This window comes from Mauremys mutica, chromosome 2 (genome assembly GCF_020497125.1).
Source record: "Mauremys mutica isolate MM-2020 ecotype Southern chromosome 2, ASM2049712v1, whole genome shotgun sequence".
Lineage (NCBI taxonomy): Eukaryota > Metazoa > Chordata > Testudines > Geoemydidae > Mauremys > Mauremys mutica.
The window spans coordinates 63,886,404-63,913,105 of record NC_059073.1 but is presented as its reverse complement, the minus strand read 5'-3'; the positions used below and the strand labels follow the sequence as shown (position 1 = coordinate 63,913,105).

General features: G+C 41.4%; 1 protein-coding gene and 3 non-coding genes across 4 annotated transcripts in view; 2 read left to right on the top strand and 2 right to left on the bottom strand.

The window, feature by feature from the left end:
* Window positions 1–16,611, top strand: part of DNAJC5B (DnaJ heat shock protein family (Hsp40) member C5 beta) — a 35,057-nt gene extending 18,446 nt beyond the window's left edge. The window contains exons 3-5 of the mRNA XM_045007236.1: window positions 2,843–3,056; window positions 8,389–8,563; window positions 16,517–16,611. Coding sequence (XP_044863171.1) covers window positions 2,843–3,056; window positions 8,389–8,563; window positions 16,517–16,611 — 484 coding nt within the window. The remainder of the gene's footprint in view (window positions 1–2,842; window positions 3,057–8,388; window positions 8,564–16,516) is intronic.
* Window positions 16,612–22,818: 6,207 nt separating this feature from the next.
* TRNAY-GUA lies at window positions 22,819–22,909 on the bottom strand. The gene is given in 2 exon segments: window positions 22,819–22,854; window positions 22,873–22,909. It is a non-coding gene; the product is annotated as a tRNA-Tyr (tRNA).
* Window positions 22,910–23,311: 402 nt separating this feature from the next.
* Window positions 23,312–23,384, top strand: TRNAR-ACG. Its single transcript has one exon. It is a non-coding gene; the product is annotated as a tRNA-Arg (tRNA).
* A 2,048-nt stretch (window positions 23,385–25,432) lies between these two features.
* On the bottom strand, window positions 25,433–25,505 carry TRNAR-ACG. The gene has a single exon. It is a non-coding gene; the product is annotated as a tRNA-Arg (tRNA).
* Window positions 25,506–26,702: the final 1,197 nt, after the last annotated feature.

Genomic DNA, 26,702 nt, shown 5'->3' with positions numbered 1-26,702 from the left:
TGTGTGTCAGTTTAAACACAGCCTTTTTATACCAAAAGCCTGTTCTTTGTCTGTTGGTCTATGGAACACCCAGCTGACCGTGTACATGCAAACCACACCAGAGGGAGATAACTCTCTAGAGTTGTTTACAGTTTCAGCAACTATCCTTAATCACCCCCACTATTTTTAGCTCCTGGAGGAGCAGTGGTAACCCTCCCTCGCTGCAGATGCAAACAATCCCTGGCCCACAGTGATACATTAAACCATTCAAAAACTTAAGACAATATGGTCCCCCAAAGATACTGCATATGGCTGCAGTATCTGTGAGAGTGACATCAAAGTGAGAGGAAAATACGTTACTTAAATATTTTATGCATTCTTCCTGTTTGGAAATATGTCAGGTATTTAAATACCATGGTGCTGGGTGCAGTAGAAATGGAAAGACAGAGCCAAGTGCTGTCCTAGCAGAGACATAAATAAAGTTATTAGAGAGTCAAGGTGGGTGAGGTAATATCTTTTATTGAACCAACTTCTGTTGCTGAGAGAGACAAGATTTCAAGCTCACACAGAGCTCTTTTTCAGCCCAGACCTCGAAAGCTTCTCTGTTTCACCAACAGAAGTTGGTCTAATAATAGATGTTATCTCACCCACCTTCTCTCTCTAATATCCTGGGAACAACCCAGCTACAACACTGCATAAAGAAAGATAGGTAACTAGCTCAGCTCTTTGCTAACACAGCTGGTATTACATGTGGAAGGTTGTAAAGGTATTTCCTTGTAGAAAGCCTTACATTGTTGATTTGATTCCAGCTTGAAGGAGAATTAAGGTTTTTTTGCATTCAGATCCTGGTAACCCATACAATAACAGGAACAATATAAGAACCTGAACAGAATAGTTAGAAACATATAGAAAATTACATGTGCATGCATCCTCCACTGAGAGGCCTGGGGAAGATTCTAGCTAGTTCTACAGTGAAGCAGAGAGAAAATTTAGGAATAAAATTGCCTTCATTATTCTCATAAAGTTTCTTCTTTGGTATAAGAAGACAGTGGTTGTTTCTGTAATTCAGCCTGTGATCATGAATAGATGACGAAGTTGTAAAAAAGCCTGAGCCCTGTCTATGCTATCATTGTAGTCAATGGAATTTCTCCAGAATTTCTCACTGGTGTAAATGAGATCAGAATCTGGCCCAGAGTGTGCATGTTGAACTGTAAACATGTGGACACTCCAGTTACCCTATTACCACCTCTATCTATACTAGCCAAGTTAGTGTTTACATTTTTATGAATGTACCAACTTCTATCTAGACATAGTAACATGGTATCCAGTACTTTCACTTATCTAATTTCATTTGGTATTGACATCAGACACTGTCTCTAGACTTACACTGCATTTCCCATGAGATCATAGTAACAGTATTAAGTCCATTTCAAGGGAATAAGGGAAGTTTAACACTGTGTAAAAGCATATATGAAGAGAAATAGCTGAAGCACAGGTTCAGTAGCTACTCAACAGCAATTTGTAAATGGATCAAAAGTTTCAAAAATTGGTGGGGTTTTTATTCAAAGCATCAAATGAGGTCAGCCCACTTTAAAGACCAACCCCCTGCAATTTCATTATTTTAAAAACGAGGGGCCCAATTCACAGTTGTTATACACCTTTAGTCATTTACATCAGAGCAAAGTGGATGTAAAATGCTACCAGATGCAAACAGTAGCATTTTAAACTCAATTTGCACCAGTGTAAAATATTGCATATTGTATAGGCAATGGTGAATCAGGTCCAAAGATTGCTTTTGCCTGGAGCTTGGCAAAAGGGCGTTTGAAACTGACTCTATTCAAAACCACTGTTTTCCCATTCTGTACTTCAGAAGGCTGCTCCCATTCTGTTGGAGCTCTTGAATTTCTTTTACGTTACTGTTGTTAGGGTTTCTGAAAGCCTACCTCCTGTATATAATATCTTGAGGTATCTACTGATTCATGAGATCATCAAAAGATGTTGTACAGTATTTCCCTTCCTTTAAGGAAGGTAATTTGGAGGGAATTGAAAAGTTGTTATATTTGATACATTTGCTTTAAAACTGATTTATATGTGTTTTTAGCATGTATCAATTTTCTGCCTAGAGGGTTTTGTAACTGACAAGGTATCAACACATATTAAATAAAATATAAAACATAGAGTCAGCCTTAACTACAGCAGTGCCATGTTAAGGGAAGACTTCTTTTTTCTCTCACATTAGAGCGATACTTAAGGGCCTCACAAAACTTCCTCTGACTTCAGTGGAAGCAAGACTGGGCTTGTAATCTCTACAGTTAAAGAAAAATTATGCCCCTTTTCCTCAGACTGAAAGTCAAAATGTTTGAGAGGTAAGAAGCCCATGTCTTTACAAATTAAGTGTAAGGTGTATTTTAAGGGTGACATCCTTGCCCTATTTAATGCATTGTGACTTTTGCCATTGACTGCAATAGGACCAGCATTTTACTCAAAGGTAAAATTACTCCAAGTGTTACAAATGTCAATACAGCCATGTGAATTAGCTCTACTGAGGAAAGGACGTTTATTTAATATTTATCCCTATTTAGGAGAATATTTATTATTTTTCTTTCAAAAACTCTCCTATTCACCTTGCTGCCATCTTTCAGATCTGTCTTAGAAACCTACCTCCTTCTGTTATCTTTGCACCATTAGCCATGATCAGTTGCTATAGACTGACATCCTCTTATCTAGCTCATGCTACAGTAAAGCTGTAACTAACAAGACTCAGGCCAGACCTTCTGCTCAGAACAAAAATGCATCAACTAAAATATTTTGTAAATATTTATAGCAAAAATGCACTTTTTCTTCTCTTTCTTTCATGTTTAAGAAAATTGGCTCTGAAATATCATCCTGACAAGAATCCCGACAATCCAGAGGCTGCTGAAAAATTTAAAGAGCTCAACAATGCTCATGCGATACTGACTGACCTGTCCAAGAGAAACATATATGATAAGTATGGATCATTAGGGCTATATGTGGCGGAACAATTTGGAGAAGAAAATGTTAATGCATACTTCATGCTTTCAAGCTGGTGGGCAAAGGTGAGTGGGTAAAATAAAATCCTCTATTCTCTTTTCTAAAATGTACTGAGCAAGCTAGGAAATCATGCAGTCTTCTAACCTAGTCTGGCCTGGGTTCTGCAAAGTGTTCCATGTGAGTGGACCTTTACATAGATGTGGAGTCCCATGGGAGTTCATGGGGCTCTGCATGGGACTAGGAGTCCCTCGATGCAAAACAATTTTGAGGATCAGGGCCTTAAGTCATAGCAGCTTCATTAAACAATGGCATGTCTTGAATGATTAGAAACCGGCAAAAATATAATTAAGCACCTCTCCAGAAAAGTGCTAATGAAGGATTTTTCCTTTAATTTACTAAATAATTAAATACACTTCATGTCTGGTAACACTTAGACGCATAAATTATATTTGAAACTGGGGCTCCAGGTTAATTTTGATTTTCTTTTCAGTAATGACTAAATAAAAATGACTCATTGCTCAAAAATGAGAAGTCCTACTTGTGTGACAACCAGCTAATAAGTTACCGTACAAATTTAGCCATGTTCTTTGCTATATATAGCACACAGCATACGTAAGCAATAATAATACATAACACAGTGTGTGATTATGGTGTCATATACGTGCACCTTGGGTACATTGTGAGGGGGCAGGGGAAAGGAAGTGGAAGAAGAGGTGAGAACTGCAGAGTGGAGGAAGAGAGCAGGAAAGAGAGAGCATGATACCTCAAGTCAGCAAATTGAACGAGGAAAAACCCCTGGTGGGGGTTCTGATGACATAAGAGCTCGGTTCATTTGGTTTATTATGTAACTGTAATCCTTTGATATTTATGTATATATTGCAAACCCTAGTATTGCAATCAGTGTGTCAGTGACTGTAACAAGGCTATGACATCACAACTGTGGAAAATCCCACACTTTGGATTTTATTCTTACTGCTATTTCCAGCAACAAAATGTTGGGGCAGCAAAGAGTCCATTGGAATAAATAGAAAAATTGTCTTTATGTGAACCAAATACACTGTAATGAGAGGAGAAATGACAGATCTGATTTAGGAACATGGGAATCTCCATCCTGGATCAGACCAGTGGTCCATCTAGCTCAGTATCCTGTCTCCAACAGTGGTCAGTGCAAGGCCAGTTCCATGTGTCTGGGAAAGCATCCTTCAGATACTACTTCAGGTGGGAATAGAAGCAGCTCAAATACAAATTAATGGACTACATTTTCAAAACTGGGCAGCTAAATCATATTGGCAAAATTTGTATCCCCACCAGCAAAAACTGAAGATGGACCTGAACCACATCTCCATTCTGAACTCCCAAGACTTTACAGCTGGCCCCTATTTCTCTGGCAGCAAATTTGCACCGGCTGTGGCTGCTGACTCCTGCTGTGTCCTGGACTTCCTTCACTATTGATTGCTTCTACTACTGCCAGCTGCTGTGTCAATCTTCCTTCTCTTTGCTCTCAGCTACCCTCTCTTCAGCCTTCTTGTCCCCATATCTGAGCACAGGGAGTCATTGGCTAAAAAGGGAGAGAAGAGAAGAGACACTGATAAATCCACTAGCAGCAGCATCAGATGAGCCACTCCTTTGACTCAGATTACGTGAATATGGATGTGGGTATGAGAATAGGAACAGAGACAACAGCAGCAGCAGCCTTGACCAACAAGAAGAGTAGAGAAGAGTATAGGGTGCAGCTGAAAAGTCTTATAGGCTGTATGAGGGCAGGGAGAGCAATTGCTGGGTTTGTTTTGGGCTGCTATGTTCTGGAGGTATGGAAGGATTTGTTATGGACCCTGTGTAAAATTCATTACATTGCATATTGCAGAACCTCCTATGACAAATGTACACAAATCTGAGGTACTTATGTATCATCCCTCCCAGACTGTCAGAGGGTGGTCTCTCCATCACCACTAAACCAAACAAAGTTTTCCCATTTCCAGAGTATAAGCAGGTCAACAAAGACTCCTCTCAAGTTGAGTCCAGCCATTTCCCCACGTGCCTAGCCAAACCTTTCCTATTCCACCTCTTATACCCAATAAGGTAGGCCCTGTAGTGAATGAATCTTTTTCAGACCTTATACTGCCACTCATTGCCATAGTGTCTGTCCAAGTGGCATCTGATCCCCAGTCTGATTCATACTCCTGTAAAGCCAACAGGAAAACAAGTTAGTGGACCACAGTTCTTGCTGGTTACACTCGTCCTATACTTCTCAGGGCCCTGATAGGCACTGTATCCCATCATACTCACACACACTCAGAAGATACTAAGTGGTGGCACAAGTCATTAAATATAAAGAAATGAAAATTAAAGGTGAAGTGTAAAGCAAAAATGACTGTTGAGTTAAGCCCAGAATTCTCTGAAGGCTTAACCAAGCTGAGATAGTGGGGCCATTTTACACAGAAAAAAGCTTTAACTAACATTTCATCATTCCATTTTTTCCCTTAAGGGCTTGTCTATACACAGTGATTGTGCCACTTTAACTACATCGGGTTGAAATCAGTAAAGTTAAAGTGGTACAACTCCCTAGTGTAGACACAATTATAGTAGTATAAAGGTGCTTATACTGACATATCTTATTCCCATAAATTTAGGGAAATAATCAATACCATTTTAGAGAACCTTTATATGGGTATAACTGCATTCACACTTGGGAGTGTGTGTACCAATTTATCTATTTCAGTAAAAAGTCACACCCTAACCCAAATAGTTAAACCAGTACAAAATCTAGGTTTGCTGTGAGAGAAGGCACAGCATTTTTAAATAAATTCAACTCAGCATAAATCTGGCCAGTCTTTTGAAAACATCTGGAGGTATTTGTGAGCTTAACCTGCTACAGGTATTACGAGCGTGCTTGGGGCGACATGCCACGGGGGGCACTCTGCTGGTTGCCGGGAGGGCGGCAGCCAGGCCACCTTTGGCGGCTTGCCTGCGGAGGGTCCGCTGGTCCCATGGCTCCGGTGGACCTCCCGCAGGCATGCCTGCGGAGGGTCCGCTGGTCCCGCGGCTTCAGGCATGCCTGCGGGAAGTCCATCGGAGCTGCGGGACCAGCGACCGGCAGAGCGCCCCCCCCCCCGCGGCATGCCGCCGTGCTTGGGGCGGCAAAATGTCTAGAGCGGCCCCTGCTTGAGCCTCAACACTTGCTCAGATGGTTAACATGTGAATCATTCCACTGACTTCAAATTGGCCATAATTGCACCCATGCTAACATTTCATCATTTAATTCACATAGTCACTTCCATACTATTAACCTGATATCTATCCTCACACATGTCACAATCCTGCGATGGATTTGGGATGGTGGTGGTGGAGGGGAGATTGTTTTATTATTAATTAATATTATTATCAAGCCATATATTTTATTTTTTGAATACATTAAACTATTGGTGAGAGCACTTTTCCTGAGTTAAGCTGCATGTGTTAAATCATTCTTGACAGTGGCCTTTTAACTATAATCTAAGGGCTAAATTGAGCCTCCTTGATGAAAGCAGATTTGTGCCTGAAGGCCAGAGGATCTGCACTGACCAAGGAGTCCTGATTCTCCTCTACATACACCTGAGTAACTTCACTTGATTTATCCCAGTATGTGCGAGAGGAAAATTAAATGTTTCATGTGGCTATTATCAACACTCTATCAGTGAATAAGAATTTACACAGTGATCTACTGTAACGAGCCATTTTTAAGGGAGGTGGGGGTTTTGCACTATGTTTGGAATTTCTGGAAGGCCTCACTCAGCACTCACAACTGGGGCCAGATTTGCAAGAGCTCAGCATATTGGGTACATGTTGGGTGCTGAACCCTTGAAAATCTAGCCATAAATGTCATAATGACAGAGGGTGGGTGGGGTGGCGGGCAAGTGTTCTGGAAATCTGGCCCATATTTAGGTTTTTGAGTGGCAGCTAAACTCTGACAATCTGGCTCCAATTGTGGGTGTGGAGCACTTTACTCCTGGTGGAATTCTGCACCACTGTGTGTGCACAGAATTCATGCCCCACCTCCCAATTTCTTTGCTTCCCCCACAGAAAAATGACTTTCTGACAGGGAAGCAAAGGGAAGCTGTAAGAACAGTCATGCACCAGTCCCTAGCCATGCAGGTACCTCATTTCAAGCACCCAGAGCAGCCATCGGAGAGGTAAATCACCGCAGGGCTGAGGACACTCCAGGTAGTGGCTCCTACCCTGAGCTGGGATCAGCTGCTAGTCCCGGCTGGGCTGGAGATGGCGAGGGATGGGATTTCCTCTTCCCCTGCCAGGAGTGGTTTGGGCTGTGTCAGATCCACCCCCAGAAACCTCCCCCAGCTGCGGAAGCTCAGCATTGTCCCCTGCTTCCTGCCCCCATTGCTCCTCAGCTGCAGGGGGAGGGGTCACTGTATGGGGAGCTGCTCCCCAATCCACCCAACCCCCACGCATCTGAACCTCCCATACCCAGACACCCCACCAAGCCTCTCCCCATACACCCAGAACCGCCTAGCCTTCCATACTCAAACCTAACCCACTGAACCTCAACCCCTACCTCTGGACCCCCAACCCTGCACCCAGACTACCCCCCACTAAACTCCCTGCACTCAAACCCCCATCCTGATGAGCCTCATGCCCCAGCACCACCCTGAGCCCCCACATGCAGACCCCCATGCCACTTATCCCCAACTAGCTGCACCCCAGACCCCCAGTCCACCAAGTCCCCACTCTCCCAGCACCAGACCCCCTGCTGAGACCCCCACACCCAGACCTCTCTGCTGAGCCCCAACCATTTTCACCTGGAATCCCCTGCAGAGTCCCATTGCCCCTGCAAGCCTCTTTGCATCCAGATCCCTCAACATGTAGACCCCCCACTGAGCTGCCTGCACCCAGATTGTCCCATACAGAATTCGCTCACCCCAACCTGGATCCCCCTACATTGAGCCCTTCCACACTTGTATCCTGCCTGGTTGAGCCTGTCTGCCCCACATCTGGTGCACCTGGTGCAGAGGGGCAGGGCCTCAGGGTGTTTCTGGGGTAGGCCCAGACCTTGTGCAGTGTCAGGGTTGGATGCAGCCTCACCACTGAGTCCATGTCCCGGGGGTGGGGCAGGGGAGGCTGCAGGGTGATTTTCTACCTTCGTACAACCAGTGGCCTGTGCTTCCCACTGCCATGCTGGAGCCTCTGCATTTATTTATTGACAAATAAAGCTTGCAGAATTTTAAAATATTGTGCACAGAATTTTTAATTTTTTGGTGCAGAATGCCCTCAGGAGTAGCACATGCAAATCTGGCCCTGAGCTCTTTTGAAAAACTGACACTATGTGCTTTATGTCTGTTACAAACTGTCATTAATTAAAGGAAGTTCACGTGGTAATAGGGGTTTCTCCCGCATTTTATCTAGGCCCTGTTTGCAGTTTGTGGCCTCTTGACAGGCTGCTACTTTTGCTGCTGCCTGTGCTGCTGTTTCAATTGCTGTTGTGGACAGTGTAAACCCAAGCCACCAGGAGGGGAAGAACATGAGTTCTGCATGTCTCCTGCGGATTTGGAAGAGCAGATTAAGACAGACATGGAACAAGGTACTGGTTGTAGAGACTTACTATGTAGTGAAAATGTACAAAACCATTTAAAAAAAACTATTGATCAGGTCCTCTGCTGGTGTTAACTGGTGTAGCTCCATTGATGTCAATGGAGATATGCTGATTTACAGCTGCAGGGTATCTGGTCCTACAAATCTTCAATATGGCAACTAAGCCAAAAGCAAAGTACAGTAGAACCTCAGAGTTATGAACACCAGAGTTAAGAACTGATCGGTCAACCACACACTTCATTTGGAACCATAAATATGCAATCAGGAAGCTGCAGAAACAAAACAAATACAGTACAGTATTGTGTTAAAAGTAAACTACTAAAAAAAGGGAAAGTTTAAAAAAAGATTTGACAAGGTAAAGAAACTTTTTCTGTGCTTGTTTCATTTAAATTAAGATAGTCAAAAGCAGCATTTTTCTTCTGCACAGTAAAGCTTCAAAGCTGTATTAAATCAATATTGAGGTGTGCACTTTTGAAAGAACAACCATAACATTTTGTTCAGAGTTACGAACATTTCAGTTATGAACAACTTCCATTTCCGAGGTGTTCATAACTCTGAGTTTCTACTGTATATTGCATATAGAAATGACAGTTTCTTTGGATCTGTTATTGTCTTGATTACGCAAAAGTGTTGTAGCAGTATCAGTCCCAGTATATTGCAGACACAAGGTGGGTGAGGTCATATATTTTATTGGACCTGCTTCTGTTAGTGAGAGAGACAAGCTTTTGAGCTTACATAGAGCTCTTCTTCGGAATGGAATCAATTAGACATACGGACATTAAAGATCCTGTGACACTTTGTGTAGGAGAGGGATTTGTTATATTGTGAATGGCCTATATATCCTATTTCACTCTTATGTCATGTGTTGTGCCTGATCTGCTGCTTTCCCCCACAGAGCTATCTGAATGCCAGTGGGCTTGATTGTGTAACCTTTATTTATGCAAACAGTCCTATTGACTTTGATGGGTCTACTCGCCTGAGAAAGGGCTGCAAGATAAGGCTTATTCTTTTAAAATGCTTTGGATCTTTTATGATAAGGGTTATAAAAGTATTTTCATTATACCTAGAACCACCATGTCAAAGCGCACACCTGCCCTGTAGCACTCCCTTCTGGCCAATTGTGGCTCTGCAGTAGCGCTACCTCCATTTTTCCGTAACTCATTCTCCTTTTGAAAAGTCCACACAGGCCAGATAGTCAAAAAATTCCTCTTCCTGGGGTCCAAGTTATTTACAACACAGTCTTTCAAAAGAAAACTTAAACTTTCAAAATCCCAGAATTGGCCTACCCCCTCCCCCAAGAGGGTCTTTCCACGCTTTAGCAATTCATTTATTTTGCTCCATCACGCTGATGTCTGACATTACTGAGATACCCGTTTCCCGTTTATTCAGAATGTTCACTAATTTGCCAGTTTTAAAAATGAATACAACATAGATTTGGATTTTGTAAATCCAGATTTCACAGGGAGGGCCTGAAATAAACTAGAACTTTTCCAGGTCTCTTATCCCTCTTGTCACTTTTGTTACACTTTTCATAAATCAAAAGCAACAGTATAATTTCAGTCACAACTGCCTCTATTTTACATTAACAAAGCAACAGCAACAACAAAAATCAAGAACAAAAGTAAGGTCTCCACGTGACAGGACAATGAATGCATTTCCTCTGCATCTGAACACAAATAGCATCTGCCTCTTCCTTTACATTTGCACTTCAAAGAAAACAAGTGATAACAGACACAAGCTGCACACACAAGTTGTATGGATGCTGGTTGAAAAGATGTAACTGAATGAAAATGGCATAGGTTGGTACTAGCACTGGCTCGTCAAGGAGGCAATTCAAACTTGATTGTCCTAGATAGGCAGGTTCAGACTTTTCTGCACCCCCATAGGTTTATGTAAGCTAGCTTCTAGAGAAGGGTTCCATCAGGTAATTCAGAAAACAAATGTAAATTCTCCTGCAGCAGGCTGTTTTGGAAGAAAAATCCACATTTTGAGCCAAATTCCTTATAGGTCGCCTGCCCACAGTGGGATCACTCTCTCTAATAATTAATCTCTTTGTCTCTCACTGTTCTCAGCATAAATAGCATCATTCAAAATTTTGCTACAAGGTCAAAATGTAGCTCCTCAAACCAAAGTCAAAGTTTAACTAAATAATTTATTGTAGTGTTTTGTACATAATAAGTCCTTTTGTTTCCAAAGAGCTCAATATACAAAAAATACATGATTCTTGGTTTACTTCATGATATCTCTCTCTGAATAGTGTGCATGTTATCAGCCAGATTATCACCACACCTAGCAGTTCCTGTTGCTTTCAATGAGAGCGCTAGGTGCTGAGTAGAGCTGGGTGAGAACTGGAATTTCTGTGTCACAAGAAATTCCATGATTTTGAAAACTGTGTTGCAAAAATGTCAAATTTTGAAATTTCCCACATTTAATTTTGATAAAATCAAAATGATTTGTTTGGATTTTGACTTTATCTTTTGTTGTTTTTTTATAATATGCAATACATTTCTAAAGGAAAAATCAAAACTTTCCATTCTGAGTATGTGGGAATAAAATGAATCTTTTTTCCCGATTGACATGTCCCGCGGAAGGTTTGGTTTTGACAAAACAGCATTTTCTGATGGCAAAACATTCATTTGGAAAATGTTCAAACAGCTCTAGTGCTGAGCTACTTTGAACACCTGGCCCTGTGGGATGAATCTTACAACCTTTACTCCTAGGAGTAGCCTCAGCAAAAAAACTACAGAAACTTATCCATGAATAAGGTTTGCAGGACCTGCCCTTTACTCTTATTATAGTCAAGAGACTGATTTCTTTCCACTAGCAGGAGTGCTAATAACTAGGGACCCGATCCTGCTTCCACTGAAATCAATGATAGTTTTGTCTTGATTATTACAACATTGGACCAGTTTCTAAATGTTTTTATGTAACCATTATACCCTAAAACCAACATATTTTAAGAGTCAGAATAAGACAATAAATAAAAAGTATATTGCAATGCATGCAGTAACCACACTGTTTCAAATGCTTTGAGAAAATGCACATCAGAAGAGAAGGAAGTAATTATTTCCGTCCAGCTGGGACCTATGCTCCTGCTTTGGAGCCCAGTCATGCAGTGTTCTCACTCACATAAACAGTTTCATTTATGTTAGTGGGCCCGATTCTGCCCCATTGGAGTCAGTGTCATGTCTCCCACCGACTCTCCTGGTGCTGAATGAGGCACTGTTTAAGTTTGGACTGATCATGTGAGTAAAGTGTCAGGCACTTGGTATATTAGACTGTGGTGTTGTTCTCCAACTGTTTGTCAGTGGGGTTTTTTTCCTGGCTGGTTATCATCATAAGAACAAAATGATACATTTCCAAACAATGTTCAATTTTACAGCAAATGTAATCAGAAAAGGGAAGGGGGGGGAGAACTGGAATGAGCTGAACTACTTTCCAGATTCATAAGCAATAAGTATTTAGCACATCATTGTCTCCTCCGCACTCCATATGATATCAACGTAGGCGAAGAGCGAACATGAGCTATCTATAGAAAACAATTTCAGCTGTGAATTCTGCTGCACCTCCATTCTGCAGCTCTCCATTAAAAGACTATATTTGTATAGCTTATTATACCCTGGGTATCCACTCTGATGACACCCAGAATAAATCTTAGAGGTGTGCAGACAGAAAAGTATTTGGATAAACTGCCAGCCTCCTGAAGTGTTTTCAGATTAGTTTGAAACAATGTAGTACATTTCTAATAGATCCCCCTCTCTTGTAGTCACTGAGTTCCTAACCTTGAAGTGCACTGTTTCTGGTTGCAAATGACTGCCCATAAAATTAAAAACTCACACACACAACCCTATCAACTTACATGAAAATCCAGAAAATATTTTGCTTTTCTAAAAGGCCTTAAAAATGAATTTGAACTCCCAATCTAATCTAAACCAAAGTCACGTTTTAAAAAGTAATTGCTTGTAAACTTTGTATAAGTGCTAATAGTGAGAAATAGTGTCTGTTTTTGACCTTGTGTCGAAATATGGAATTTTCCATACAGAGAAGCTGTTTGCAGTCTAATCACTCTTGCCTTTCACCTTGACAAAATCAAACTCGTTCCACAGCCACTGAGGTGATGCCATATGGCATGCAATTAGATGCCTGCTCTTGGTCGAGTTATTACTGACTGTTATGTTTTGTGTCCATAATTCACCCCATTTACTGCCCAGAAAAAAAAATCACAACAGTATTCATGTTACTCCCAGTCCCAAAGGACCAGTCCCTTACTCCAAGTCAGTTGCACTTTAGATGTTGTAGCCAATCCTATAATAAATTAACTAAAGATTTATTAACTAAGAAAAAGAAATGAGAGTTATTTACAAGGTTAAAGTAGGTAAACATACTGTGATGGGTTGGATCACAGAACCCCCCCTGGGAGCTGCCAACTGATGTGCCAAGACTACCTCTGCTCCTGTTTTCCCTGCCAGCTCAGGACTCCAGCACCCTGTCTTGCTGAGCCAGACACTCCCGTCTGCTCCAACACAGACCCAGGGTCTGAATTACCTGCCCCAAAGCTGCAGATTTACCTGAAAGCAGCTAACAGAAGTGTGCTTGTCTTTAGCACTCAGATGCCCAACTCCCAATGAGGTTTAAACCCAAATAAATCCATTTTACCCTGTATAAGGCTTATGCAGGGTAAACTCATAAATTGTTCGCCCTCTAGAACACTGATAGAGAGATATGCACAGTTGTTTGCTCCCCCAGGTATTAATACATACTCTGAGTTAATTAATAAGTAAGAAGTGATTTTATTAAATACAGAAAGTAGGATTTAAGTGGTTCCAAGTAGTAACAGACAGAACAAAGTAAGTCACCAGCAAAATAAAATAAAACACGCAAATCTATGTCTAATCAAACTGAATACAGATAATCTCACCCTCAGAGATGCTTCAGTAAGTTTTTCCTCAGACTGGACACCTTCCAGGCCTGGGCACAATTCTTTCCCCTGGTACAGCTCTTGTTCCAGCTCAGGTGGTAGCTAGGGGATTCTTCATGATGGCTCCTCTCTTTGTTCTCTTCCACCCTTTTATATATATTTTGCATAAGGCGGGAATTCTTTTGTCCCTCTGTGAGTTCCCACCCCCTCCTTCTCAATGGAAAGGCACCAGGTTAAAGATGGATTCCAGTTCAGGTGACATGATCACATGTCACTGCAAGACTTCATTACCCACTTGCCAGCACACATGTATACAGGAAGACTTATGGGTAAAACACAGCCATTTGCAGACAATGGTCCTAGTCAATGGGAGTCATCAAGATTCCAAACCACCATTAATGGCCCACACTTTACATAATTACAATAAGCCCTCAGAGTTATATTTCATATTTCTAGTTTCAGATACAAGAGTGGGACATTTATACAAATAGGATGATTACACTCAGTAGATTATAAGCTTTGTAATGATACTTTACAAGAGACATTTTGCATGAAGCATATCTCAGTTACATTATATTCACTTATTAATTTTTTATAAAACCATATAGACTGTACAACGTCACACATACATATACAAATAAGTTATAGTCTTGGGTTCCAAAAGGTAATAGAAGCTGCCTTAATATGCAAGCTCTAGGGATAACCCAGACTAAGCAGCTGCGGATCCCTTGCTTATGCTTAGAAATGTTGCCCTCCCAAAGTCCAAGTGGCATAGAGGTAAAAATCTCTAACAAAAAAAAATTGTATCTCCCTCTCCCCGGCGTTCAAGCTGATGGGATGATTTCATGCACATATCTCCTCTTCATGGAGGACTGGAGGAAGGACTTCGTTCTTTGATGTTTCACAATAGGCTCATTTGGTTTCAATGAGCCTTCTTGGTGGGCAAGACCTAACATCTGCTGTAGGAAGCCAGCATTTTACATTAACTAAAGCTTCTTTCCTGTTGAACTTACACAATTACAGAGGAGTACAATGCAAACACTATCACCTTATAACATGGGGCACAGATGTTATAAGTGAGATTAATACATGCAGCATCCTCCAAGCATTTCATAAAGTCTAAACACTAAACACATTCTTATAAACTTAGCATCTCTTTTAACAATACTAACATACTGCTGAGCCAGACTGGTTTCCAGCTATGTACTGGTCAGTGTTCAGTTGAGGCCTAAGGCTCTTGGCAGGAGTTGGCACCTGGTCTGCGAGCCTCACAGCCACTCTAGAGGCATGTACTTATATCAAGACATAAAAGCATCATATTGAGATTGCCCTGCCTTTAAGAGCCAGATCCCGAGTCCTGCACCAGCTTGAGGAGCTGTGCCAGGGAGATTCATAGAAGAGGCAACTAAACCTTGTATGTTGTCTAAACTGAACACAACAATCTGTGGGCTGACTGCAGCTTTCCAAGGACCTAGCTTTTCCCCATCACAGCCCCTCTCACAAGAAAGCACAAGCATCTTTTTTACTGATGTATTTTGAAAGCAAAAACCAGAATCTATACTGAATGACAATATAAAAAACATTAGGAATTAATCTAGTTATATGAATGTTTGCCAGCCCCAAACTGTTTTGGACAGTAGTTCTCAAACTCCTATTGTAAATGTGTTACATGGGATTTCAAAAGACAATTTATCATTTTAATATAGCCTAGTGGCCTTCAGAATGTATATAATTTTATTTCTACTGAATATATGCCTGCTCACTGCTTTTCATTTTAAGCCTCATTCTTTCTTTCTCTACCATTATCTTCATATTCTTGAGATCTAATTCAAGGCCCAGTCCTGAAAACATTATCAGTAGGGCCCTACCAAATTCACGATCCATTTTGATCAGTTTCACGGTCATAGAATTTAAAAAATGGTAAATTTCATGATGTCAGCTATTTAAATCTAAAATTTCACTGTGTTGTAATTGTAGGGGTCCTGACCCAAAAAGGAGTTGTGTGTGGTGGAGGGGTGTTGCAAGGTTATTATAAGGGGGGTTGTGGTACTGCTGCCCTTAATTCTGTGCTGCTGCAGGCTGCAACACTGCCTTCAGAGCTGGGCAGCTGGACAGTGGTGTCTGCTGGCCGGGACCTCAGTTCTGAAGGCAGAACCGCTGCCAGCAGCAGTGCAGAAATAAAGATTTCATGGTATGGTATTGACACCCTGACTTCTGTGCTGCTGCTAGTGGGGCGCTGCCTGCAAAGCTGAGTGCCTGGCCAATAACCGCTGCTCTTCGGCCATCCAGCTCTGAAGGCTGCGCAGAGATAAGGGTGGCAATACCATGATCCCCCCTAAAATAACCTTGTGACCCCCCTCTACAACTCCCTTTTGGGTCAGGATCCCCAATTTGCTCAAGTCTGGTCTCTCCTGTGAAATCGATATAGTATAGGGTAAAAGAACACAAAAGGCCATCTTTCACGGGGGGAGACTAGATTTCACGGTCCATGGCGCATTTTTCATGAATTTGGTAGGGCCCTAATTATCATGGTAGTATTCACTATAGTCAGTCTAAAGAACTCACAGTAGTAATCATTACACCCAATAGTATTTGCAGGAGAAGGCACTTAGACTGTAAATGTTAGGGGCAAGGATCATGGTCTTTTTAATCTCTGTAAAGCATCAGGTAAAATCATGGTGTAATAATAATAATAATAATTAATAAGCAAACTGAAAAAGGAGTATGTGGCACACTGGTTTATATAGCAACATAACTTCCTATGTGAACATTCGGGTAAAGTATACACAGGCTTAGTGTAAGTATTAGTAAACATAGAATTCTGTTGAGTATGCTTACGGCCATTTAGAGCTCTATCCTGCAACCCTTACTCATCCAGGATTGGACCCTAAAAGGGTTTAGATGAAAGCTACAGTACACTAGATCTTACTATTTTTGCTAAGTCATTCTATCAAGAAAGGCAGCTTGACTTTTGTATCAATTCAACGGTGCTTAGAGGGGGTTGTTTTTTTCTGTTTGATTTAGATGGAGAAACTCCAATCATACTTCAGCCGACAAATGCAAATGAGAAAACTCAACTAATCGGAGATGGCCATCGCAGCTATCACACAGACTCATAAAGCAAGAGCAAGTACAGTCTGATTGCAGTTTGCTCTCTAAGTAGGAATGTCACAAAGAGGGTTCAGAAAAGCTAATTGAAAAGCACTGCATTTTTTTTCCATATTTGTATTTGATTTTTAAGTTAGGCAAAGATAACTTGAATGTAATTTCCTGTGGATGCAGACTCTTTAACTCACGGGGCCTTCAAAATGAACAGTCCCATCCTCTGTGTTCTGCACTGAGATACTTACCGTTAGCATACTGTTATACTGATTAGCATATTGCCCTTGAAGGGGGTTAACACTTTTGAGCTCAAGCTATCCCTTCAATACAATAATATTCCTCTCTCTCATCTCCCCTTAAATGAAGCTCCCTTTCCTCACCTAAGTAAGGACTTTCCCTGATTAGGGCTTTGAGTCCACTCAAGAAGGCACCAGTTCTGTCATTGTCTGACAATGTGATGTTCTTAGTTTGCCACCCAGTTTTAGGGTAGAGACTGCATTTATAATGCTATTGCTTCCTTTGAGGAAACGATGGAAGTGTTTTCAATAGACAGCAAAGGAACGGTAGGTATCAGGAAGGGTCTGACTTTGCAAAGAGGGAGTGTTCCCTGACAGCACTAATCTGCCTAGTAGACTGAAGCTTGCTGGGAATGGGACCAGAGCAGTAAAGAAGCTGAGTCAACTGCTTGGTACAGGGCATGAATCCCACACCCAAGAGCTTAACAGTCAGAAGGCAGTTCAACCTAAACCCAGGAGATTAATCTCCTAATTGAAATGCACATGATCTCTGTGTCTTGATTCTGCGCATGTGCATTACAGCACCTGCACGCGAGCAGAAGCAGGAGACCGGCAGGAAAATACCACACAGATGTGGATGGTTGATGCTCCCTATTTGCCAGTTGTAAGACTTGGCAGCTGCATTTCTCCTTCTTCTTGGACTGATCAATCTGAGACACATATCAAAGTTCTGTTGTTGTTTTTTTTAATTGGGAGTATGCCTGTGACCTCATGCAACCCTTGGCTCCTCCACCTCCCTACCTTTCGGCTCCCTAACTCCTTTGGGATAGAATGGAAGATGACCCTCAGCCGAGTCAACAGACCATTGCCTGCCTACTTATTCCCCTTACTGATGGCTTTGTACTTGTTCTTTCCCAACTGTCCTACTGACATGCAAAAAATGGGCTGAGGGGTGGGGTCAGGAATTGACAGGAAGAGAAGGAGGCAATCATGCTGAAAGGGCAGGAGGTAGCTTCCTGGCAGAGGGAGGCAGAACAAGATAGGACTTGCTTCTCTTAACAATCTTGCCCTGATCCAGTGACCATTTCCCCCACCCTCTGCTTTGCTACAAGTCTATAATACATGTATTGCACTTCACATTATATAATAATTACCCAATCAGGTTTAAATTGTATTCCAGAAGCAGGCTCTCTTTGCTTTGTTTAACCAGCACACTGTTGTAAGATATTTCCAGCCCTGATTCCATGGTACTGACACGTCTTAGACATGTAAACCATTCTGTGTAGACAATTTTCAGGCAAGTTATATGTTAATAATAAATGTGTCCTTTAATACACTTAAAGTTCCATTTTAAGTCAAAATATAGTCTTTACTAGCAGTGCACTGCTGCACAAAACTCTTGTGGTTGAAATTGTAATTTATGAATGTGTAATTTATGAATGTCTCATCAGAGAGACAAGAAAACATTGTATGGTTTTAATTTAAAGTATACATATCTAGGGTCTGATTCTTCTTTCTTCGCTGAAGCAAATGAAGTATATCTCTTTTGAAGGCAATGGATTATACCAAGGTAAAACTGGAGCAGGCGGGAGAAGAGTCAGACCCTAGTTTGTAAGAGCTAAAGCACTAGTTCAGAAATCTTGAACTTAGCACTGCGCTGGTTTGACATCTTAGCTTCATCCTTATGCAGTTTATATCCTCTGTACTGAAAATATTCCATCAGTCGTTGTCACACCCCGGTTCTGTGCATTTGCTATTGTGGTTCCTCTTTTCACAATTCAGACTTGGGGAGGATGTAATACGCTACTAAATTATAGAAACCAGGTAATATATTGGTTGTCAAAAGTTTAAATGATTTCTGTCTTAAAAACTGGATTCTGTAGTTGTGAAACATTTTCTTCCTCCTCTTCCCACCTTTCACATCAAATGCCATTCAGCTGCAGCTAAATATACAGCTAAAATCAGTAACTATAATTCCAAAGTCATTAAATACTACCTTCTTTAAAGCTCCTTTAAAGTTCCTATGATACACTAATATTTTAAAACCCCTTAACACTCAGTTAATATATATCTCCATAAAGCTGTGCAGGCATTATAGCGACTTCTACCCTTGTAATCAGAGATAGTTCTCCAATTTACTTCTATAAGGCCCTATGCTACCTTCACATATGCAGCACATAATTATTTCCCTTGCGTCAAGTTCTGTCCCAAGGTATGCACATTCAACTGCAACTGATTTTAGTGGGCGATGTATATGCATATATCTTATGGATAGAATACAGCCCACTGTATTTATATACATTCATACATCATCATCAAACATACACACACACATATCTGTGGGCCTTATGTTCTACTCCTTTACACTGTTTTTATGCTGGTGTAACACCACTGAAGCCAATATAAACCCACTGTGGCGGAATGGAGAATCCGGCCCTATACAGATACATATTACACATGCTGTGTATATGGTTTTCTAAGTACACTTTTTCAAATTTATTTTAATAATTTACTGTGAAAGTGTGAAAATGCTAGTGACTGTTTCCTGCCTAGAATTAAATGTGAAAATGTATCCAGTTAAAAGTCTAGATGAAAGTTACACATGGTATATATAAAAATCATCTTACAGGTGCTGCTCCCATAGAAATCAATGGGAATTTCACCATTGATTTCTATGGTTGCAGCAAATCAGACCCAAAGGTAATAAACAAAGGCTAAAGCCCAGACTGGGAGTTAGGCTCCTAAATACTTTGAAGATCTAGGCCTGAGTGCCTGATCCAAAGTCAACTGAAATCAATGGAAGATTCCCAATGACTTCAAAGGGTTCTTGGCTCTTGGCTTAAATCCTGTAATTTTTACTACATTCTTAATGGAGAAAGGATGCCTGAGAAAGAATTTAGGCCCCAATCCTGCATTCTGATCCACACAGACAACGGCTGCATCTGCAGGGAGCCCCACTGTCTTAAGTGGGGCTCTGTCTGCAAGGATCACTATGCACTGTTACAGCCTAAGTCAAAAAAACCCAGCAACTCTGAATACAGGCTTCAGGATATGCCTCTGAAAGAATGTGTCTTTGCTAAAATGACACTATTAGACTGATAAAAACTATGGTCAACCTTTTTAAAGTTGGGTGCCTAAATCCACATTTAGGCAGTTAAATAAAGGCAATCTGATTTTCAGAGGTGTTGGGCACCTGCAGGTCCCAGTAAAGTCAGAGAGTCTGCTTATATGAGGACATAATAAAAACTGAATAAGGATGTCCAGATTTGGTCCATAAATATGAATTTAATTTTCTTTTGCTTTTGTTTGCTTTCTAGAAGGTGTTCTAAAGTGGAAACAATGATGCCTACATGATTTGCTTCCATGTAAAGTCCAGTTGAATTACTATTAATCATTTGAAAGCTTATAGTTGCAAATATTTTGCTCTATAGTGTTGCGTTTATTTGTATGAAAAATACTATGTATTTGAAATCCGGCTGTCAAACACTCTCTGAACAATAAAGACTCCCTATGTGTAAGAATTACAGCACTACCTTTATGTTTCTACCCTAAGAAAAAGTTGTTCTAGTAACAGCCAAAATAACCAATAAGATCCTGATCCATCCAAAATGTCTATAGTGACTTTCCAAGCTGGTAAATTCTAAAAGAACTTTGTTTTCCCAAGAGGAGCTACTTCGCAGAAAAGTTGGCATGTGGCAAATGAACCTACCCAATGCATTAAAAAAAATATAACCAGAACTTCAGCTGCAAATGCCTTCTTTGTTCTACAGTGCAGGATGCTACTTATCTAGATGGGGAAATCTGGCAAATTTCCCATGTAGACAATCCCTTCGATTATTTAAAGTTCTCACATATACTGTGCATCAAGAGGTGTTACTCCAACTCTTTCCTGAGTTACTGGTTGTGGGGAGTCAATGGCCCATGCAATAATACTCGGGATTGGCTGGCAGTGTTTTTCTCATGAAAAGAGCCTGAGGAGTCAGGTGGTGAAATCCTGGCTCTATCGAAGTCAATGGCAAAACTCCTATTGTCTTCAGTGAACAAAGGATTTCACACAGGGAACTCTGCCTTTGTGAAGGTGGCAGCACAAGATGCCAAACATTTCTATGCCTGCTAAAGTGAGGGATTTTTTCCCCCCGTACAATGTTATTTAGTCCAATCAAGTGATTGGAAATTACCTGAGCAGCAACTGTTTTGGCTGGATCTATTATATTGAGATCTGTTCTATTGAATGTTTGGAAAATGACTCATACCCAGGTCACACAAAACAGAAAATGGGAGAAATATTTTTAAAGATTAAAAACTAGCAAAAACGTAACTTGCTGTTTAAACTTTTTGTGCACTTTACTTCCCTGTAACATAAATACATAATAAAATAAACCGTTTAATAGGAGACATTTTTCAAATATGTCTGTGGGCTTTAATTTCATTATTTTACCTTTCCTTAAGATTTGATATCTAAGATATTGGTGTAATTTTAGTCAAGGATTCTTATGTTTTTTTCCTCTTTTCAGAATTAGAGCTATCAAGGAAGATTGAATGACAAAACATATGCACAATTAAATATATACTTGGCATTGCAGATTTATTGTATAAAATTCAAATGAAAAAACTGTCTAGTGCATTCCTGCTAAGTGGCAAGGAAGACCAAAGTGTGGGAGTAGCATCTGTAGTTTTTTTTTCTCATGAGCTATTAGGTCTGATCTACACCTAACACTTAGGTCAAACCAGGTACGTTGCTCAGGGGTGTGAAAAATTTACACCCCTGGCTGAGAAATGTAGTTAAGGAGACCTAAGCCCCAATGTAGCCACATCTATGTTGACGGAAGAATTCTTCTATCTACCTAGCTACTGCCTCTTGAGAGGGTGGAGTTACTACGGTGACAGAAAACCCCTTCTGTTCCTGCAGCATGTGTTTACACTATAGCAGGGTAGCTGCAACACTGCTGTGCTTGTTGTGTAGATATACCCTTAGAGCTCACTTAGTTTAGATTACAACATACTCTTCCACTTTGGGAGGAGATTAACAGATTCTCACTTCCCAAACTCCTTAGAGCAAGACTGATAGCCACAGAACAAGTAGCTTGTTCATATTTGATGGCCATCTTCAAGGAAGGAACCAAAGAAATGGTGATCTGCAGAACTGTTAGTTTTTATGGTTAGGCATAACAAAGGAGACTCCACCAATAATAACAGAGATAAGAAAACAGAATGTATTATTATTTGTATTATGATATCACTCACAGTGTGCATGCCCAGATTCTGTCCTGAAGAATTTACTATTAAAGGCCTCAATCCTGCAAGTTATTCTGTGTAGGCAGACTACTGCCTCTGCTGATTCTCTTTATCTGGGCTAGGATTTGAAAGATGTTACCTGACGTGTTAATTAACACCTGTTCCCTAACCCAAGTTCAGAGACTAGTGTACGCAAGGCACTCTCTTTTGGTCTACACTAGGCTGTTAACAAATTAGCTAATTTAATATATATGTTAACACTATAACATGGCACAAAAACAGTATGCCTTTTTTTCCTTTCAACAAATTATTAGATTTTGATTTTCACATAAAGGTAACACAACATTCATTTTTACCACCACCACCTTTTTGCTTGTTTGTTTGGAGTAGATCCTATTGAAAGTAGAGCTGGGCCCAAACAAAATCATTGCATCCAAACTTTCCCACATTTTACAAAAGTTTGGATTGGGACTGAAATTTGCACTGGGAGTCCATCTATAATTACAAGTGCTGAGCAGCCTGCCTCTGTGAACAAGAGATCCAAAAATGTCCTTTTCCAGCACAAACAAAAAGCAACTCTGCCTCATTTTGATAAAATATTTAAAACTATTATCTATTTCCTATAACTTTGCACAGGTATTACACATGGCATATGTTGGCCGATTATCTGAGCCAGTACTGTGAGCCGCAACATTAAATCAACGTCCTAAAGCGCAGATAAAGATGGATGAGGAAGAAAAAAAAAGAGACGTCTCCTTCGAGCCGGAATCGAACCAGCGACCTAAGGATTCCCGCAGGCAGTTCCCTCTACAGTCCTCCGCTCTACCAGCTGAGCTATCGAAGGGACATGGAAGCGTAGCACCCGAGTTCCACACTAGAGCTGAGAGAGTCGGCATTAACAGCGCGTGCGCAAGCCGTTTTGCTAGTGCAGCAAGGCGCATGCGCATGGCCGCTGAGCGGGTCTGGTGACCCAGGGCGATGCGCCAGGGGGTCCCATCCGGGTCCCACCCACAGACCCTGGCCGGGCACTAGTCGCTCCCGGCTGGGCGCCCTGCGCCTTCCCAGTGTTCGGGGCGGGGGAGAAGGGCTGTGCCTGTATCTGCAGCGCCCGGTCTGGGGTGGAGGCGGGGTGACCGTCTGGCCCTTGCACCACAGGGTGTCCCAGGGTGGATGGGGGTTACCGGACCCTACCAGCATCTTTCCTCGTCCCCTTACTTGACAGTCAGATATTTTTTACTTCAGCCGTGGGCCAGTGGCGCAATGGATAACGCGTCTGACTACGGATCAGAAGATTGTAGGTTCGACTCCTGCCTGGCTCGACAGCGTGTGTTTTGTTCTGACTGATACAACTCAGTTGTACAGGCTTATTGAAGAAACACTTATTTTGAATATGAGGAGGAAACGCATAGTTGTTTGGCTGAACAGCCATGTTACCTTTATGCCTGCATGTCCAACAGAACTCCCCGCTCACAATTTAACAGTGGCCTAAAATAGAACTGGTAAATTGGAATTGCAAGACATACTCAAGTATTTTTACCCATTTACCCATAATTACAAATGTGCATTCTTTCAAACAAATTCAGGGATTGCATAATGAGCTGTGAAAGGTGAAAATTTTAAAAGCATACCAGATCCCTCTAGAAAAGTCAGCTGCCTAAGAGCAGTACTTATTTTTGGGAAACGTAGGGGAAAACATGGGCTTCTTTTAGGTAGCAGTTAAAAAAATACTGACGTGGAAACTCTTGGCCTAATAGAAAATGAAAACCAGGAACATGTACTGTTAAAAACAAAAGTATTGCTTTTCAGGCAGCAACGGCCTATTAAAGTTCACCTACAAGAGGTGAGTTCTGGGTTTCATTTTTCCCCCAGCTATTTTATGAAAATAAATATTTTTAGGCCATATCCTAAAAAAGTATAGGTCCATTCATTGACTGATCTTTGATCTGGCCTATCATCTTTAATTAAACAAAGTATAGCTGGAAATAATTAGGTCCGGGAATCCAGTAAGTGATATTTATGTGATAAATTATTTTCCATGGTGATGATTTGTTATTCTTTAGAAATTCAGACCATATTATATATTTACTAACCTGCAGTTTACTTTTTCATTCCTAGACCCCCCCATTCACTATCTGATCTTTGTTTTATGTTATGAACATTACTATAAGAAGTCTAGTTAATATAGAAGTATTTTGCAAATTATTTTTGTTTATTGCCCCTGACCTGTCCCTGACTTTTATTTAAAAAACTGACAAAATGTGGAGAGTTCAGCACCCACTACTGCTGGTGCTCTGGGGTTCCCCCCGACTGTCTACAGTAGCTGAGTGTACTAGGGTCTCCCCTGCCACCTATGATAGCTCAGAGCTGCAGGGCCAGCAGCTTAGAACTCTAGGCCCCTGCTGCCCCCTATGGCTGGGAAATCTAGGGTACCCTGCTGCCTCATGGTTTAGAGATGAGCCCCAGGGCTGAAGTAGAAAATGTCACAGATTCTATTACCTCTGTGACAAAATCTTAGCCTTAATTCTAAGAAATGTTTAAAGTATATGTGAGATTTTCAGTATGTTTAAAGAAGAATCATTTTTGATCAGGAAGCTAACATAATTGAAATGGTAAGAAATACTCAAAATACCAAATATTTGTAGATTTAATAAAGTTTTCCATAAATTTACAGTGAACAAGCCCCATTATCAGTGATAAATGTTGCAGTTAGAGCTTTGGTTTTAGCACTCTATCATCTTTACATGAAGATCATAGCTTTTTTTTTCTTTTACAACTTTAGTAAATTGTCCTACAGTACTAAGTGAAGTATCTGAATAGAACAGAACTCTCACTCCAGAGTAAGCCATGCTACAGATAGAAGAAATTACTATGAAGTAGTTTGGAATAGCAGGCTCTCTGTGTGTATTCCTGATTTACTGCATGCCCACAAAACCCAATTCAAGTATTTATAACTTCATAAAGTTATTTTTTTTCAAATTCTCATGACTTCTTCATTGGGAACTTGTGCTGCTGGATTTGAATATGTGATGGCTGCACTATGAAAATGTAACTGTAAAGGGCAAAAATGCCAAATTTAAAGTGAAAAAGTGCAAGTTTCTTTACAAAAGAGAAATTAAAAAACAGCAGTAAGTATTTTACAGAAACCAAAAGGTTTTCCAGTCGCCTGACACCAAGAACAGGAAGCTTCAGGTCAGAAGGAGACGTTTGGGGGTTTTAAGAGTGTTGTGGAGTGAAACTAGTAAATTATAATGAAAGTCGTTTTGGAACGTTAGCTATAACAGTAGTTTCTCCCAGGCAGGCTGTAATCAATCAGTAAAATACCAGAAAGAAAATGGTTCAAGAGACTTGTTTTACAGAAAAGAACACCCGAGCCAGGCAGGAGTCGAACCTACAATCTTCTGATCCGTAGTCAGACGCGTTATCCATTGCGCCACTGGCCCTGAATAGTAATTCTTTGTTATGAACAGAGAGATATATAGTATTATTCTACCCAAACTACTAAATATGGCATTAGGGTAACACTGTACAGAGGCCAGGTTTGTATTACAAACTTACATCAGTAGAACTACATTACTCCTGATCGATTCAGTTATACCAACCTAGTCCCCGGTGTAAAGAGTGCTATGTTGACAGGAGAAACCCTCCCGTTAACATAGCTATCACTACTTGCTAAGGTAGATTAACCAGGAGAAGCTCTCTTGTTGGTGTAATGTCTTTGTTGCAGCTGTGCTGAGCCAGCATTTTAAGTTTAAACCTGCCTTTAGGATGAATAATGTAGCAGGTAGAGCTGGAGGGAGCAGGAAGAGCTAGAGGATACTTATATAGTATCAAAAGTGTGGAAGGTTATTTAAAGGCAAATATGAGATCAGCTCTTTGCAGAGCTTGCAATCTAAACAGCTGATCTTACAGAGGGGTCTGTAATTATGCTGATATTGATAAAGTGATATGACGCCCACCTACTGTGAGCACCGTTATACTGATATAAAAGTGTTTTGTAGTGGTATAGCATTTCCATATGGAAAGAGGAATAACTATACTGGCATAAGTCACCACTCCAACCATGTCCATGGTAGGGCTTTGACTGGTATATTGGTAAATAGTTATACCACTACAAAAGCTGCGTAGGCCAGGCCTTACTCCCACCCACCAATGGCTACTGCACAGCAGTAAGGGCTCTTCCCTCCTCAGAGGACGGGACGCAGTGAAAGGCAAGGGCTAAAACAACGGTCTGCACGTGGGAATTTGGAGCCATGATTTAGCAAAACCTGTCTGACAAACATCTGTCAGCTCTGGGGGCAGGTGAAAACATGGGCCCTGCACAGCTAACAAGGGGGAGAAAGACAGAGCTGAGCTGGGGAGAAGCAGAGGCCGCGCTGGCCAGGGCAGGGGGCCGGGGGTACTGCCAGGGCAGGCGGCTCTCAGACAATACGGCGTAGGAGCCAACAAAACATCCGCCCTAGGGCCGGGGCGGAGGCGGCGGGGGCAGGAAAGAGCCGCGAGAGCTTGGGGGAGGGGGCAGAGGCTGGGGTCTCCCTCTTCCCCCAGCTTTCCCGCCCCTGGGGAAGCGCGCTCCGGAGCCGCGGGTGCGGGATGCAGTTAGCGAGTCTGCCCACGCGCCGAGCGGAGCCCGCGGCAAG